The sequence below is a fragment of the Protomyctophum bolini genome (assembly GCF_963924005.1).
Source record: "Protomyctophum bolini genome assembly, chromosome: 1".
NCBI lineage: Eukaryota > Metazoa > Chordata > Actinopteri > Myctophiformes > Myctophidae > Protomyctophum > Protomyctophum bolini.
Genome location: NC_137862.1, coordinates 5,969,171 through 5,981,873, shown reverse-complemented (window position 1 = coordinate 5,981,873; position 12,703 = coordinate 5,969,171). Strand labels below are relative to the sequence as shown.

The window sequence follows — 12,703 nt, the reverse complement described above, 5'->3', positions numbered from 1 at the left end:
TAAGCTAAGAACCTAACATTCGTCTAACAGGTGACTGTAACTATTATCTAGCTCAGTGGTTCCCAAACTGTGGTGCGTGGCACCCCCTGTGGTGCACGAGCGCCTTCTAGGGGGTGCGCGACATGAAAAGGTTAATGGTGGCGCTATGATTTTATTGTAAATATATTATTAACATATGCCAATATATGGCAAGTATATGCAGAATATAGCCTATGCTGCATATGCCATATTCAGGTTCATATAATATATGCATAATATAAAACTTGTATAAGCTATATATATTTCTTATATATACACATATGTGTATGATATAGGAAATATATATAGCTTATACAATTTTTATTTCCATGGCCAATTAGGTCTGCTATTTTTGAGAGATCGTGAACGTGTGGCGCAAATCTTTGAAAATATATTCTTTCAGAGCGAACGTTTTTAGCTCAAATCTTTGCTTCTGGAAGGTCCCTGGAACTACATATTATTTCAGATGGGGGGTCGGTGGCCAATTACATATCATTTTTGGGGTCCTTGACATGAAATATTGAGCACCACAGACATAGAAACATGTAGGTATTTCAGAAAACTGTCAGAATTCAGAAGACATTTTTTTTAGGTTCAGGTCTAAATGGGTCAACTCTGAAAGTGTACACCTCGCGGGTCCATTTTGACACTCGGAGAGTGAAATGTCGCGGTGGTGAGTTAAGTTAGCCCTGTCTACCTCCTCCTGCCTCACTCCGTCCTCATCCCTCTTCTGTTTCTGCTGCTGCGGCACAGGAGTGTTAAACTCACTATAAAGAGGGTTGATGGGAAGGGTTCGAAAAGCACAAAGGGCAGGTAAGAGGCTTCACTGTCTAGAGACTTTACCCCCTGTGATGCTCTCCATAGACAGAGACTTTACCCCCTGTGATGCTCTCCATAGACCGCTGTCATAGAGACTTTACCCCCTATGATGCTCTCCATAGACAGAGACTTTACCCCCTATGATGCTCTCCATAGACCGCTGTCATAGAGACTTTACCCCCTGTGATGCTCTCCATAGACAGAGACTTTACCCCCTGTGATGCTCTCCATAGACAGAGACTTTACCCCCTATGATGCTCTCCATAGACAGAGACTTTACCCCCTGTGATGCTCTCCATAGACAGAGACTTTACCCCCTATGATGCTCTCCATAGACCGCTGTCATAGAGACTTTACCCCCTGTGATGCTCTCCATAAACATAGAGACTTTACCCCCTATGATGCTCTCCATAGACCGCTGTCATAGAGACTTTACCCCCTGTGATGCTCTCCATAGACCGCTGTCATAGAGACTTTACCCCCTGTGATGCTCTCCATAGACCGCTGTCATAGAGACTTTACCCCCTATGATGCTCTCCATAGACCACTGTCATAGAGACTTTACCCCCTGTGATGCTCTCCATAGACATTGGTCCATGAGCCAACCATTCCTTCTCCCAACAACAACATGCACTTAGCTGCACTTCACTTTATACCTGGCTTGTTACGGTCACATGGGTTTCAACAGAAATCATACCAGTGTTCATATTGTATCCACAAAATGAATCACATTGCAATTGTCCGTCTCAAATGACTGTTAACAGTATAAAGTAAAGTGTAGACGTAGTTTAGTTTGCTTATACGTCAGAAGCACTGTTCATCCAAACAGTCCTTTTCCCTGTCCACTGGCAGATATGCTTTGGTATATTATTATATATTATTATGGACAGTGGCAGATATGCTTGGCATGGACAGTGGCCGATATGCTTGTTATGAACAGTGGCCGATATGCTTGGTATGGACAGTGGCCGATATGCTTGGTATATTATTATATATTATTATGGACAGTGGCAGAACGTTGGTTACAGTGTGAACACCTCTGGGATGTCATTAGCCGCCTGCATTCTGACCCTTGATATCATATATTGACCCAGACGGTGACCGCATACATTTAGTCTCACAGTCATATTGGTCTGACCTGAACCACTTGCCCCGTTTTTAGACTGCCACCTGCTGGTGGGATGTGAATTACAATCCTATTCCTTTGCATTCCTTTGCCACCTCAAGCCTGTACTTCCTGTGCGTGGTAAAAAATAAATAAATAAAAATAAAACACTTTCTGTGTTTTCTGTACCTGTGTTGGTGGGAGTCACAGACTGATAAGAGTTGTAGAGATGATTTGATGAAGCTATTGGCATGTAGATGGAATGGTTGTATGATTAGCCCATTTTGGGGCGGGAACCCCTTTTGGTGTTAGCATTACGTTATGCTTTAGCTATTGAAAAATAGCAGATCTACAAGCTCATAGCGCGCCGTCTCTCCGTCTTCTTTTTTTTTATGCATTGCCCCTCCCCCAAACGTTCCTCAGATTTATGATAAAGAGAGCGCAGGGGAGAAACCGCTTCGGCATGAAGAACTTCAAGAAGAGGTGGTTTCGTCTCACCAACCACGAGTTTACCTACCACAAAACCAAAGGTAACGCCAAAGGTTTGTTAGGATCTTCTTACAGTTACGTTTCCTACATCTGTTCGTGTCTCTAGACCGACAACCTATACCTAGCCTGACCCTGACCGGAGGCACGGGAGCAGCAGGGCATGGTCGACATGTGGTCGACCGCATGTCGACCATGTACGACCCATATACTGTATGCTTCACGAGGAGTGGGCGAAAGAGAAACTGTGTGTGTGTGTGTGTGTGAGAGAGAGAGAGAGAGAGAGAGAGAGAGAGAGAGAGAGAGAGAGAGAGAGAGAGAGAGAGACAGACATAAGGATGTTTGGTCAGTCATTTATTCAGTCTGTACAAAGTGTACCTCCAGAACACACATGTGTTTGAGATTACGTTTCTGTAACAGGAAATCAAGTTTAGCTGCAACAGGACAAGCTCACACTGAAACACACTACAACAATGCATGAATGCCAGCACACACACACACACACACACACACACACACACACACACACACACACACACACACACACACATACACACACACACATCCTTGAGTCACGTTGACAAATTATTCGTTACATGATGCATCTCCTTTCCCCTTCATGATTCCGTTTCAGATCTCACATTCTATCTTTGCTTGTCATTCCCCACAACCCCCAATCCTGGCTGACGTATTCTTCCCTCTTATCTCCAGGAGAGGGCGCTCTCTGCAGTATCCCCATAGAGAACATTCTGGCTGTGGAGAGGCTAGAAGAGGAATCCTTCAAGATGAAAAATGTAACAACCATTTAAGTTTAAACAGATCACCAGATATTTGGCATGATTTGAATGTGTGTGTGTCTGTGTGTACCACGGAATGTGATGATTTGATTGGCTGAGCACGGAATGTGATGTGTGATGATAAGAGCGCCTCTCAAAATGTACAAACAAGGGTACATGTTTTCTATTCTCATACTTATAGAGTGTCGCAGTCCCGCCCCCTTTCAGAACGACGAGTGGCCCAGGAAATGATTCTCCATACTTTTCAAAAAGTATTTATATAAAGACGGTTACGTCGCGGACAAAGCCAACTCGGATTGTGACAAATCATGACAACAAACACAATATTTTGTGCTGAAAGAAGAAAATAAAGGCAGGAGACAACACTATTTGTTTTGTTTTTCTTCTTACTAATTATTTGATCGGCCCCAAAACATTGTAATTATTGTCATGATTTGTCACGATCCGAGTTGGCTTTGTCCGCGGCGTAACCGTCTTTAAATAAATACTTTTTGAAAAGCCTATGGAGAAAATGAATGGAGAATCATTTCCTGGGCCACTCGTTGTTCTGAAAGGGGGAGGGACTGCGACGCTCCATTGACTCCTAGTCTCCTTTTGGGCATGGGGGGCATGGGGCCCTTAACCCATTTAGGCCTGACGTCGAAATAAAATTAAAAGTCTTCTGAAAGAATATACATTCAAAGAAAGATTTGTGCCGCATTTTCACAATTTTTCAAAAATAGCTAAAGTATAACATAATGCTTAGTTAAAACACCAAAAAGGAGTTTGCGCCCAGAATGGGTTAAGACTAACTTTTTCGACTTGGCTTTTAATCATAGCCATGCTTTACTTTGAATCTGATCTCATCTCGTTTGTTTGATTTTGTTTGATGGCATTGCTTCTGTTGTATCGTTTCATCTTTTGACCCGTGCGCAGCAGCATGCACTTTGGTTTTTAAGTGTGCTATATAAATAAAAGTTTGATTTGATTCCGACCTCCCACCAGATGTTCCAGGTGATCCAGCCAGAGAGAGCGTTGTACATCCAGGCCAACAACTGCGTCGAAGCCCGCGACTGGATCGACATCCTGACCAAGGTCAGCCAGTGCAACAGGAAGCGCCTGAGCACGTACCACCCTTCAGCCTACCTCAACGGCCACTGGCTCTGCTGCAAGCTGTCAGCGGACACCGCCCCCGGCTGTACGCCCTGCACGGGGTGAGTACAGTACACTGCTACAGTACACTGCCTCGGCTGTACGCCCTGCACAGGGTGAGTACAGTACACTGCCCCCGGCTGTACGCCCTGCACCGGGTGAGTACAGTACACTGCCCCCGGCTGTACACCCTGCACAGGGTGAGTACAGTACACTGCCCCCCGGCTGTACACCCTGCACAGGGTGAGTACAGTACACTGCCCCCGGCTGTACACCCTGCACCGGGTGAGTACAGTACACTGCCCCCGGCTGTACGCCCTGCACAGGGTGAGTACAGTACACTGCCCCCGGCTGTACGCCCTGCACAGGGTGAGTACAGTTCACTGCCCCCGGCTGTACACCCTGCACAGGGTGAGTACAGTACACTGCCCCCGGCTGTACGCCCTGCACCGGGTGAGTACAGTACACTGCCCTGCACCGGGTGAGTACAGTACACTGCCCCCGGCTGTACGCCCTGCACCGGGTGAGTACAGTACACTGCCCCCGGCTGTACGCCCTGCACAGGGTGAGTACAGTACACTGCCCTGCACCGGGTGAGTACAGTACACTGCCCCCGGCTGTACACCCTGCACCGGGTGAGTACAGTACACTGCCCCCGGCTGTACGCCCTGCACAGGGTGAGTACAGTACACTGCCCCCGGCTGTACACCCTGCACAGGGTGAGTACAGTACACCGCCCCCCGGCTGTACGCCCTGCACCGGGTGAGTACAGTACACTGCCCCCGGCTGTACGCCCTGCACCGGGTGAGTACAGTACACTGCCCCCGGCTGTACGCCCTGCACCGGGTGAGTTCACTGCCCCCGGCTGTACGCCCTGCACCGGGTGAGTACAGTACACTGCCCTGCACAGGGTGAGTACAGTACACTGCCCCCGGCTGTACGCCCTGCACAGGGTGAGGCAGGGCTTTACACACGTTTTCTAAATGATATCAATAACAGTGGACCAAGCAGATCGACAAACGTGTTGTGTCGCACCACGCCACCACCACAACGAGTTGTGAGCTTGTACATCTGCTATTTTCACTATATAGAGAGTATGCGCGTGACATCATCATCCTCAAACCCGGAGGTTATGCGGGAACGCCTACCGAGTGGCAAAAAACTACTTTCTGGCCTCGACAGCCCAGACATCCAAATAGAAAAGTCATATCCGATTGCATTAAACAACGTTAAACAATGTTAACCTCACTTTGCATGTTGCTTTGCCACTCTTATGTGCCATTCACTTTAAGCATGTGCATACCCTCTATTGAAAACAGGCTTAAGTGGTTAGTTCATAATAAAGTAGTGAAAAGTACAAGATTTTGCCTTTGAAATGTAATGCAGTCAAAGTAATGAGTATCCAAAAATGCAAATATTCAAGTAAAGTACAGATACTTACAAATGTACAGTACTCAATGTACTTAGTTGTCCACCATTGGTGAGGTAAGTAAGTAAGTAGCCTTGCCGAGCCATGAGGCCCATAGGGGGCAGGAGCCTATCTCCTGTTTCTGTAGCCATGAGGCCCATAGGGGCAGGAGCCTATCTCCTGTTTCTGTAGCCATGAGGCCCATAGGGGCAGGAGCCTATCTCCTGTTTCTGTAGCCATGAGGCCCATAGGGGGCAGGAGCCTATCTCCTGTTTCTGTAGCCATGAGGCCCATAGGGGGCAGGAGCCTATCTCCTGTTTCTGTAGCCATGAGGCCCATAGGGGGCAGGAGCCTATCTCCTGTTTCTGTAGCCATGAGGCCCATAGGGCAGGAGCCTATCTCCTGTTTCTGTAGCCATGAGGCCCATAGGGGCAGGAGCCTATCTCCTGTTTCTGTAGCCATGAGGCCCATAGGGGGCAGGAGCCTATCTCCTGTTTCTGTAGCCATGAGGCCCATAGGGGGCAGGAGCCTATCTCCTGTTTCTGTAGCCATGAGGCCCATAGGGGCAGGAGCCTATCTCCTGTTTCTAGCGTGAGGCAGCTTGATGCACAAGTCTACCCCCTGGACATGACGCTAGTATGTCTCACGACTTACCCCCCAATCCAACCCTTGATGCTGAGTGTCAGGCAGGGAGGCACTGGGTCCCATTTTTACAGTCTTTGGTATGACCCGGCCGGGGATCGAACCCCGACCTCCCAGTCTCAGGGCGGACACTCTAACCACAAGGCCACTGAGCTGGTGTTCCTCTAATAATGACTAATTGATACTCTGTGGTATGATGAAGTAATGATTGTACTGTGTTCCTGTGGTCCAGTGGTCTCCCAGCCAACATTCAGCTGGACGTGGATGGAGACAGGGAGACGGAGAGGATCTATTCGCTGTTCAGCACCTATATGACCAAACTGGTCAAGATGCAAGGTCAGACATTGACATGACACAAAGTGTGCGCGGGTGCATGTTTGTGAGCAAGCATGTATTGTAAATGATTTGCGTCTGTGTGTGCGTGCGTGTGACGTGTGTGTGTGTGTGTGTGTGTGTAGCACTTGCCCTAGCCTAGCCCCTTAGAATCTACGGGCAAGTAGCCCTAATGGTTAGACGTGTGACAACAACAACGACGCAAGTGACTTAGTGTTACTTTCTGTCAAATCAGGCGGCACACCTGGACATATCAAACGGCACACTAAAGTGCCGCAGCACACAGGTTGGGAATCACTGCCTTAGATGGCACTTTATGTAGACTTAGATAAGATTCTAGACAGACTTATAGCTCGTTACGTAGACAGCACTAGAATTGCATTTTATGTAGTCGTAGCACTTTATAGTACACATGTATATTGTATAATATATAATATAGTATAGTATGGATCACACTGTTCTGTGTGTTCTGCAGAGGCCTGTGGCAGTAAGTCGGTGTATGACGGGCCCGAGCAGGAGGAGTATTCCAGCTTCGTCATCGACGATCCCCAGGAGACCTACAAGACCCTGAAGCTGGTGGTCTCAGCCGTGCAGACCTTGGAGCAGCAGCACACCAAGTACAAGCGGGACAAGTTTAAGAAGACAAAGATCGGCAGCCAGTATGTGTCCTTCTATAATACTATATACTAGTATACTATGTGTCCTACTATGTCCTACTATGTGTCCTATGAGGTGACAGCAGTATGTGTCCTACTATGTCCTACTGTGTGTCCTATGAGGTGACAGCAGTATGTGTCCTACTATGTCCTACTATGTGTCCTATGAGGTGACAGCAGTATGTGTCCTACTATGTCCTACTGTGTGTCCTATGAGGTGACAGCAGTATGTGTCCTACTATGTCCTACTGTGTGTCCTATGAGGTGACAGCAGTATGTGTCCTACTATGTCCTACTATGTGTCCTATGAGGTGATAGCAGTATGTGTTCTACTATGTCCTACTGTGTGTCCTATGAGGTGACAGCAGTATGTGTCCTACTATGTCCTACTGTGTGTCCTATGAGGTGACAGCAGTATGTGTCCTACTATGTCCTACTATGTGTCCTATGAGGTGACAGCAGTATGTGTCCTACTATGTCCTACTATGTGTCCTATGAGGTGACAGCAGTATGTGTCCTACTATGTCCTACTGTGTGTCCTATGAGGTGACAGCAGTATGTGTCCTACTATGTCCTACTGTGTGTCCTATGAGGTGACAGCAGTATGTGTCCTACTATGTCCTACTATGTGTCCTATGAGGTGACAGCAGTATGTGTCCTACTATGTCCTACTGTGTGTCCTATGAGGTGACAGCAGTATGTGTCCTACTATGTCCTACTGTGTGTCCTATGAGGTGACAGCAGTATGTGTCCTACTATGTCCTACTATGTGTCCTATGAGGTGACAGCAGTATGTGTCCTACTATGTCCTACTATGTGTCCTATGAGGTGACAGCAGTATGTGTCCTACTATGTCCTACTGTGTGTCCTATGAGGTGACAGCAGTATGTGTCCTACTATGTCCTACTGTGTGTCCTATGAGGTGACAGCAGTATGTGTCCTACTATGTCCTACTATGTGTCCTATGAGGTGACAGCAGTATGTGTCCTACTATGTCCTACTGTGTGTCCTATGAGGTGACAGCAGTATGTGTCCTACTATGTCCTACTGTGTGTCCTATGAGGTGACAGCAGTATGTGTCCTACTATGTCCTACTATGTGTCCTATGAGGTGACAGCAGTATGTGTCCTACTATGTCCTACTGTGTGTCCTATGAGGTGACAGCAGTATGTGTCCTACTATGTCCTACTGTGTGTCCTATGAGGTGACAGCAGTATGTGTCCTACTATGTCCTACTATGTGTCCTATGAGGTGACAGCAGTATGTGTCCTACTATGTCCTACTATGTGTCCTATGAGGTGACAGCAGTATGTGTCCTACTATGTCCTACTATGTGTCCTGCTGTGTTTTAGGCATTTCCCACATCAGTAAATGTGTAACTGCACAATCACATCTTTGACTCAGGATTTTGCTGTGTAGACGACGTCAAATCAAACAAACAACAAAACAAATCAATGACTTTTTCTGGGAAATTGCAACAGAGAAAATGAACTACATAAACACTATAGGGTCCCACTAGAGCTGAGGACCTTCCTTTTCCCCCATACCAAATCTATTCGCTGAAAATAGCCGATCTACAAGCTCACAACGCGAGTTATGATCTTTCAACACTGCTGTTTTACAATGAACGCTTGCCTATTTTCACCAAATGTTGGCCTATTATGACATGCCCAGTATTAGCACAATAGTGTGGTTAAACTGTTCCTCTGACTAGGGGCGCAACAGTTTCGACCGAGACCGATTCTACAAAATGTCTTCTAAATCATGACAATTTTCTGGAAAAACCCATGTTTCTATGTCAGTCGTTCTCAAACATTTTCATGTCAAGGACCCCCAAGATTATATGTAATTGGCCTCCGACCCCCATCTGAACACATGTTGTTCCAGGGACCCCCCAGAAGCAAAGATTTGAGTTAAAATGTTCGCTCAGAAAGAATACAATCAAAGATTTGCAACACATTCTCACGATTTTTCAAAAAATAGCAGACCTACAAGCGAGTGGCACGCTATGAGCTTTTAGATCTGCTATTTTTCAACAGCTAAAGCATGACATAATGCTAACACCAAAAGGGGTTCCCGCCCCAAAATGGGTTAAAAACTATTTTATACTTATTCTAAAAAAGTATTCAATAGAAAAATGAATTGCTATGTAAATAATCAATAGTTGCAGCCGGGGGCCTATGACTACTTTTTTGTTTTTTTGTTTTCAGGGAGCATCCAATCGGAGACAAGAGTTTTCAGAGCTACATACGGCAGCAGTCTGAGAGTTCCACATACTCCATCTAGCCCTCATGGCTCCAGAATGCCGCGCCCAGAACCACCAGAACCAGCAGACATGACTTCCCAAGGTGCATCGCTCCAGGCGTGGCTACACGGACCTCATCAACGGGACCCGCCACAGCTGTGGAGGGAAGGAAGGAAATTACTACAATGAAGACAAAGATAAACGCCAAGCACGCATTTTGGTCCCCCTCCTTTCTAATGATGTGCGAAGAAGAGAACAAAGAGTTTTCACTGGACATCTCTTGGCAGTGACCAACCACGCACTTTAATGTCCTCCAAGACGTTGGATGAACAAGCCTCGCACAGCACATTGAAAGAAAACGCTTATTTTATCACTTTGTCGTTTTTATTTTTATGATTCAATGGTATTATTGGTTGATGAAATGTTCCTTTTTATTTCAAAGTCTCACAGACCAAAATCTAGATGAAAAAGTGTGTGTGTGTGTGTGTGTGTGTGTGTGTGTGTGACTGTGTGACTGTGTGTGTGACTGTGTGACTGTGTGACTGTGTGTGTGTGTGTGTGCGCGCGTGCGGCGTGCGCACACGTTTTTTTTTGTGGTCCCCCACCTCCTCAGGAAGGTCGTATGAGACGAGGGCACAAGAAGGGATCATTGGGACCAACGTTAGCCCACATAGCAGCTATAGACATTCATCGTTCTCATCTGCAGCCCTAGAGCTGCAACAAGTTTTTCAGCAAGAAGTCACTTAATTTCAAAGTATGAATTATCCCTAACAAGACGTTTAGCTTTTGATGCAGAGCCTTGTTCTACGGTGCCCTTGGCTACCCTGGTTAAATACTACAAAGCTCAGCTGACCTCCAATACATAAAGAGGGATGGTCATTAGTTTTACTTGCACATCCACATCTTTGCATTTTAATTTGTGTTAAGTGAACCAGACAGTCATTGTTTTCCCTGTCGGCTGGAAAGGCCACATGTTGCAGTGCTCCTGCTTTGTGAGTCAAACTACCCGGCACTGTAAATATCCTGTGTGTTAGTTTAACTCTGGTACTGTACACATGTATGGACCCCTAATGGTCCTCGTTATTACATGTGTGCACTATATCTCTGAGTTTCAAACCCATACATTAACACGGAGGAGTTTACTGTGCGAGGTCTTTGGCCCGAGTGGATTAAAACCCAGGCTATTTGTATGCCTTTCTCTGAACTACTGTATGTCCCACAGTGATTCTTATTGGCCACCCCAGCATCTATTGAAGGTACAAGATTGATTGTTAACCAATTGCATGTTTCTGTTGTTCTGATTTGAACGCTGAATCAGCACATGTAAAGTATGAGGTCAATGATGTTCGCTAAAAACAATAACTTCAGCAATGAATCAGTGACAAAAAAGCCACAGATTTAAACAACTAGTTTTGTATACTCCTAAATTCATTATGGGATCCATTATGTACCGTTTGTTTCCCCATGGTTACAGGGTCCCAATCAGTGCCAGGCATCACTTTTCTAGATTTCTTCTCTTTTTGGAACAAATTATACTCATTGTTGTTTTTTATATCTCAAAAAAATCTACTGTTTTTGAAAAGGATCAGCGATGGTTCCAAATGTACATCCATTTCTTTCTCTTTTTATGTTGTACAAGCTATAGGGAATCTTCTCAATATACAAACTGTGTTTTCTATATTTGTCATACAAGGATACAAATCAAATGAAATATTTTGTGTCTGTAAGGTATGCTGTGCTGGTGTATATTGTGTGCACACACGCACGTTTGTGTGTATCCGTGTGCCTGTTGTGTATGTGTGTATTTCTCCATGTGCATGAGTGTGTGAGACAGACTTTGAAGGGTTAAATTGCCAATTTTAATTAATTTAGTGTTACAGAAAAGGCAGGAAGTGTTGTCAAAGACACTGCATATTGTTATGCAAATAGTGTAGCAGGACATTATAGGGGACCAACCTCTATTCTGCCCTGATGTTGTCTAACTCTTCCTCTTGTATATTAGTCACGTGTCATTGTTCCATTTGAAGGAACCCCTGCCAATAATCTTTGTTCTCCTAAACCATTGTATGTTTATTGCATTTGTTTCCATTGCTGAATCATGAAGAGATCAATGTTGCTTTTTGACCCGAGCTTTTTGTAGGGAGAGTGTTTGGGGTCACTAACTTTTACTCTGGGTTGTAAAACTAAAGCACTGCATGTGTTTTTTTTTTTTTTTTGCCAAGACTGAGAAGATATATAGCCTCTAGGTTAAATATAAATCAGTAAATAATTCTGTTACAATATCCTAAAGTTCTTTATCATATTTATTGTTGTCCAATATTGTTTCTTTGGAAGAAAAAAAAATCTGTTCATTTTAATTTAATAGGCCAACAGTAGTTTAACTCCACTACCCTGAAACGCACATGAAGTGTGACTTATGCAATAATGGTTGTTCAGCATGCAATAATATTAAAAGCCCCATGAAGAGTTGGTCAAACACACCAATCAAATTATTATTAAGCTGCTGACTTTTTGCAGTGAAACTCCTCTTAAGGAAAAAGCATCTTAGCTACAAAGGGAGAACAGTGTATTTTGTATAAATATTTTTAAAAGTATTAAAATAAGCCTGTTAAATGTGTACATAAAAAGAGTTGATGATGAATGGTGCAAATGTGATGTTTTTTTTCTGAATAACTAAATGAAGGCAATATTATTAATGCACATTTCGTCTTTGTCTTTTTTGAGCTATTTAGAGCTATTTAATTAGACATCTGATACTATAGAGCTATTTAATTGAACACTTTTTTCTTGATTGATTGATTAACAGTTTGCAGAATTACAGTAGCCTACATTTGAAGTACAACTCAATACAACGACTATTAACCGAGTGGACGACACCATAAAGCATCACACTTGTTTACAATAGGGCCCACCATTTTCAATTCATCAAAACAATTGGAGACGTACGAATAATCGAATATACACAACTTATTTTAATAACAAAATAAAATCACTTACGGGTTGTACTGCAGCTTTAAAAGTTTGAATGTCCCAAAAAGCCTTCGGTGTTGTTCCAGGACGCGT

General features: G+C 44.7%; 1 protein-coding gene across 2 annotated transcripts in view; it reads left to right on the top strand.

Moving 5' to 3' along the window:
* rasa3 (RAS p21 protein activator 3) overlaps positions 1–12,326 on the top strand; it is a 77,684-nt gene extending 65,358 nt beyond the window's left edge. The window contains exons 19-24 of one of the 2 annotated variants that reach the window (XM_080765863.1): positions 2,366–2,472; positions 3,140–3,222; positions 4,210–4,418; positions 6,639–6,742; positions 7,215–7,398; positions 9,606–12,326. In XM_080765863.1, the coding sequence (XP_080621989.1) occupies positions 2,366–2,472; positions 3,140–3,222; positions 4,210–4,418; positions 6,639–6,742; positions 7,215–7,398; positions 9,606–9,681 (763 nt within the window). In that variant the 3' untranslated portion in view covers positions 9,682–12,326. Of the gene's footprint in view, positions 1–2,365; positions 2,485–3,139; positions 3,223–4,209; positions 4,419–6,638; positions 6,743–7,214; positions 7,399–9,605 lie in introns of both variants that reach the window. The other variant, XM_080765862.1, reaches the window with a different exon arrangement.
* Positions 12,327–12,703: the final 377 nt, after the last annotated feature.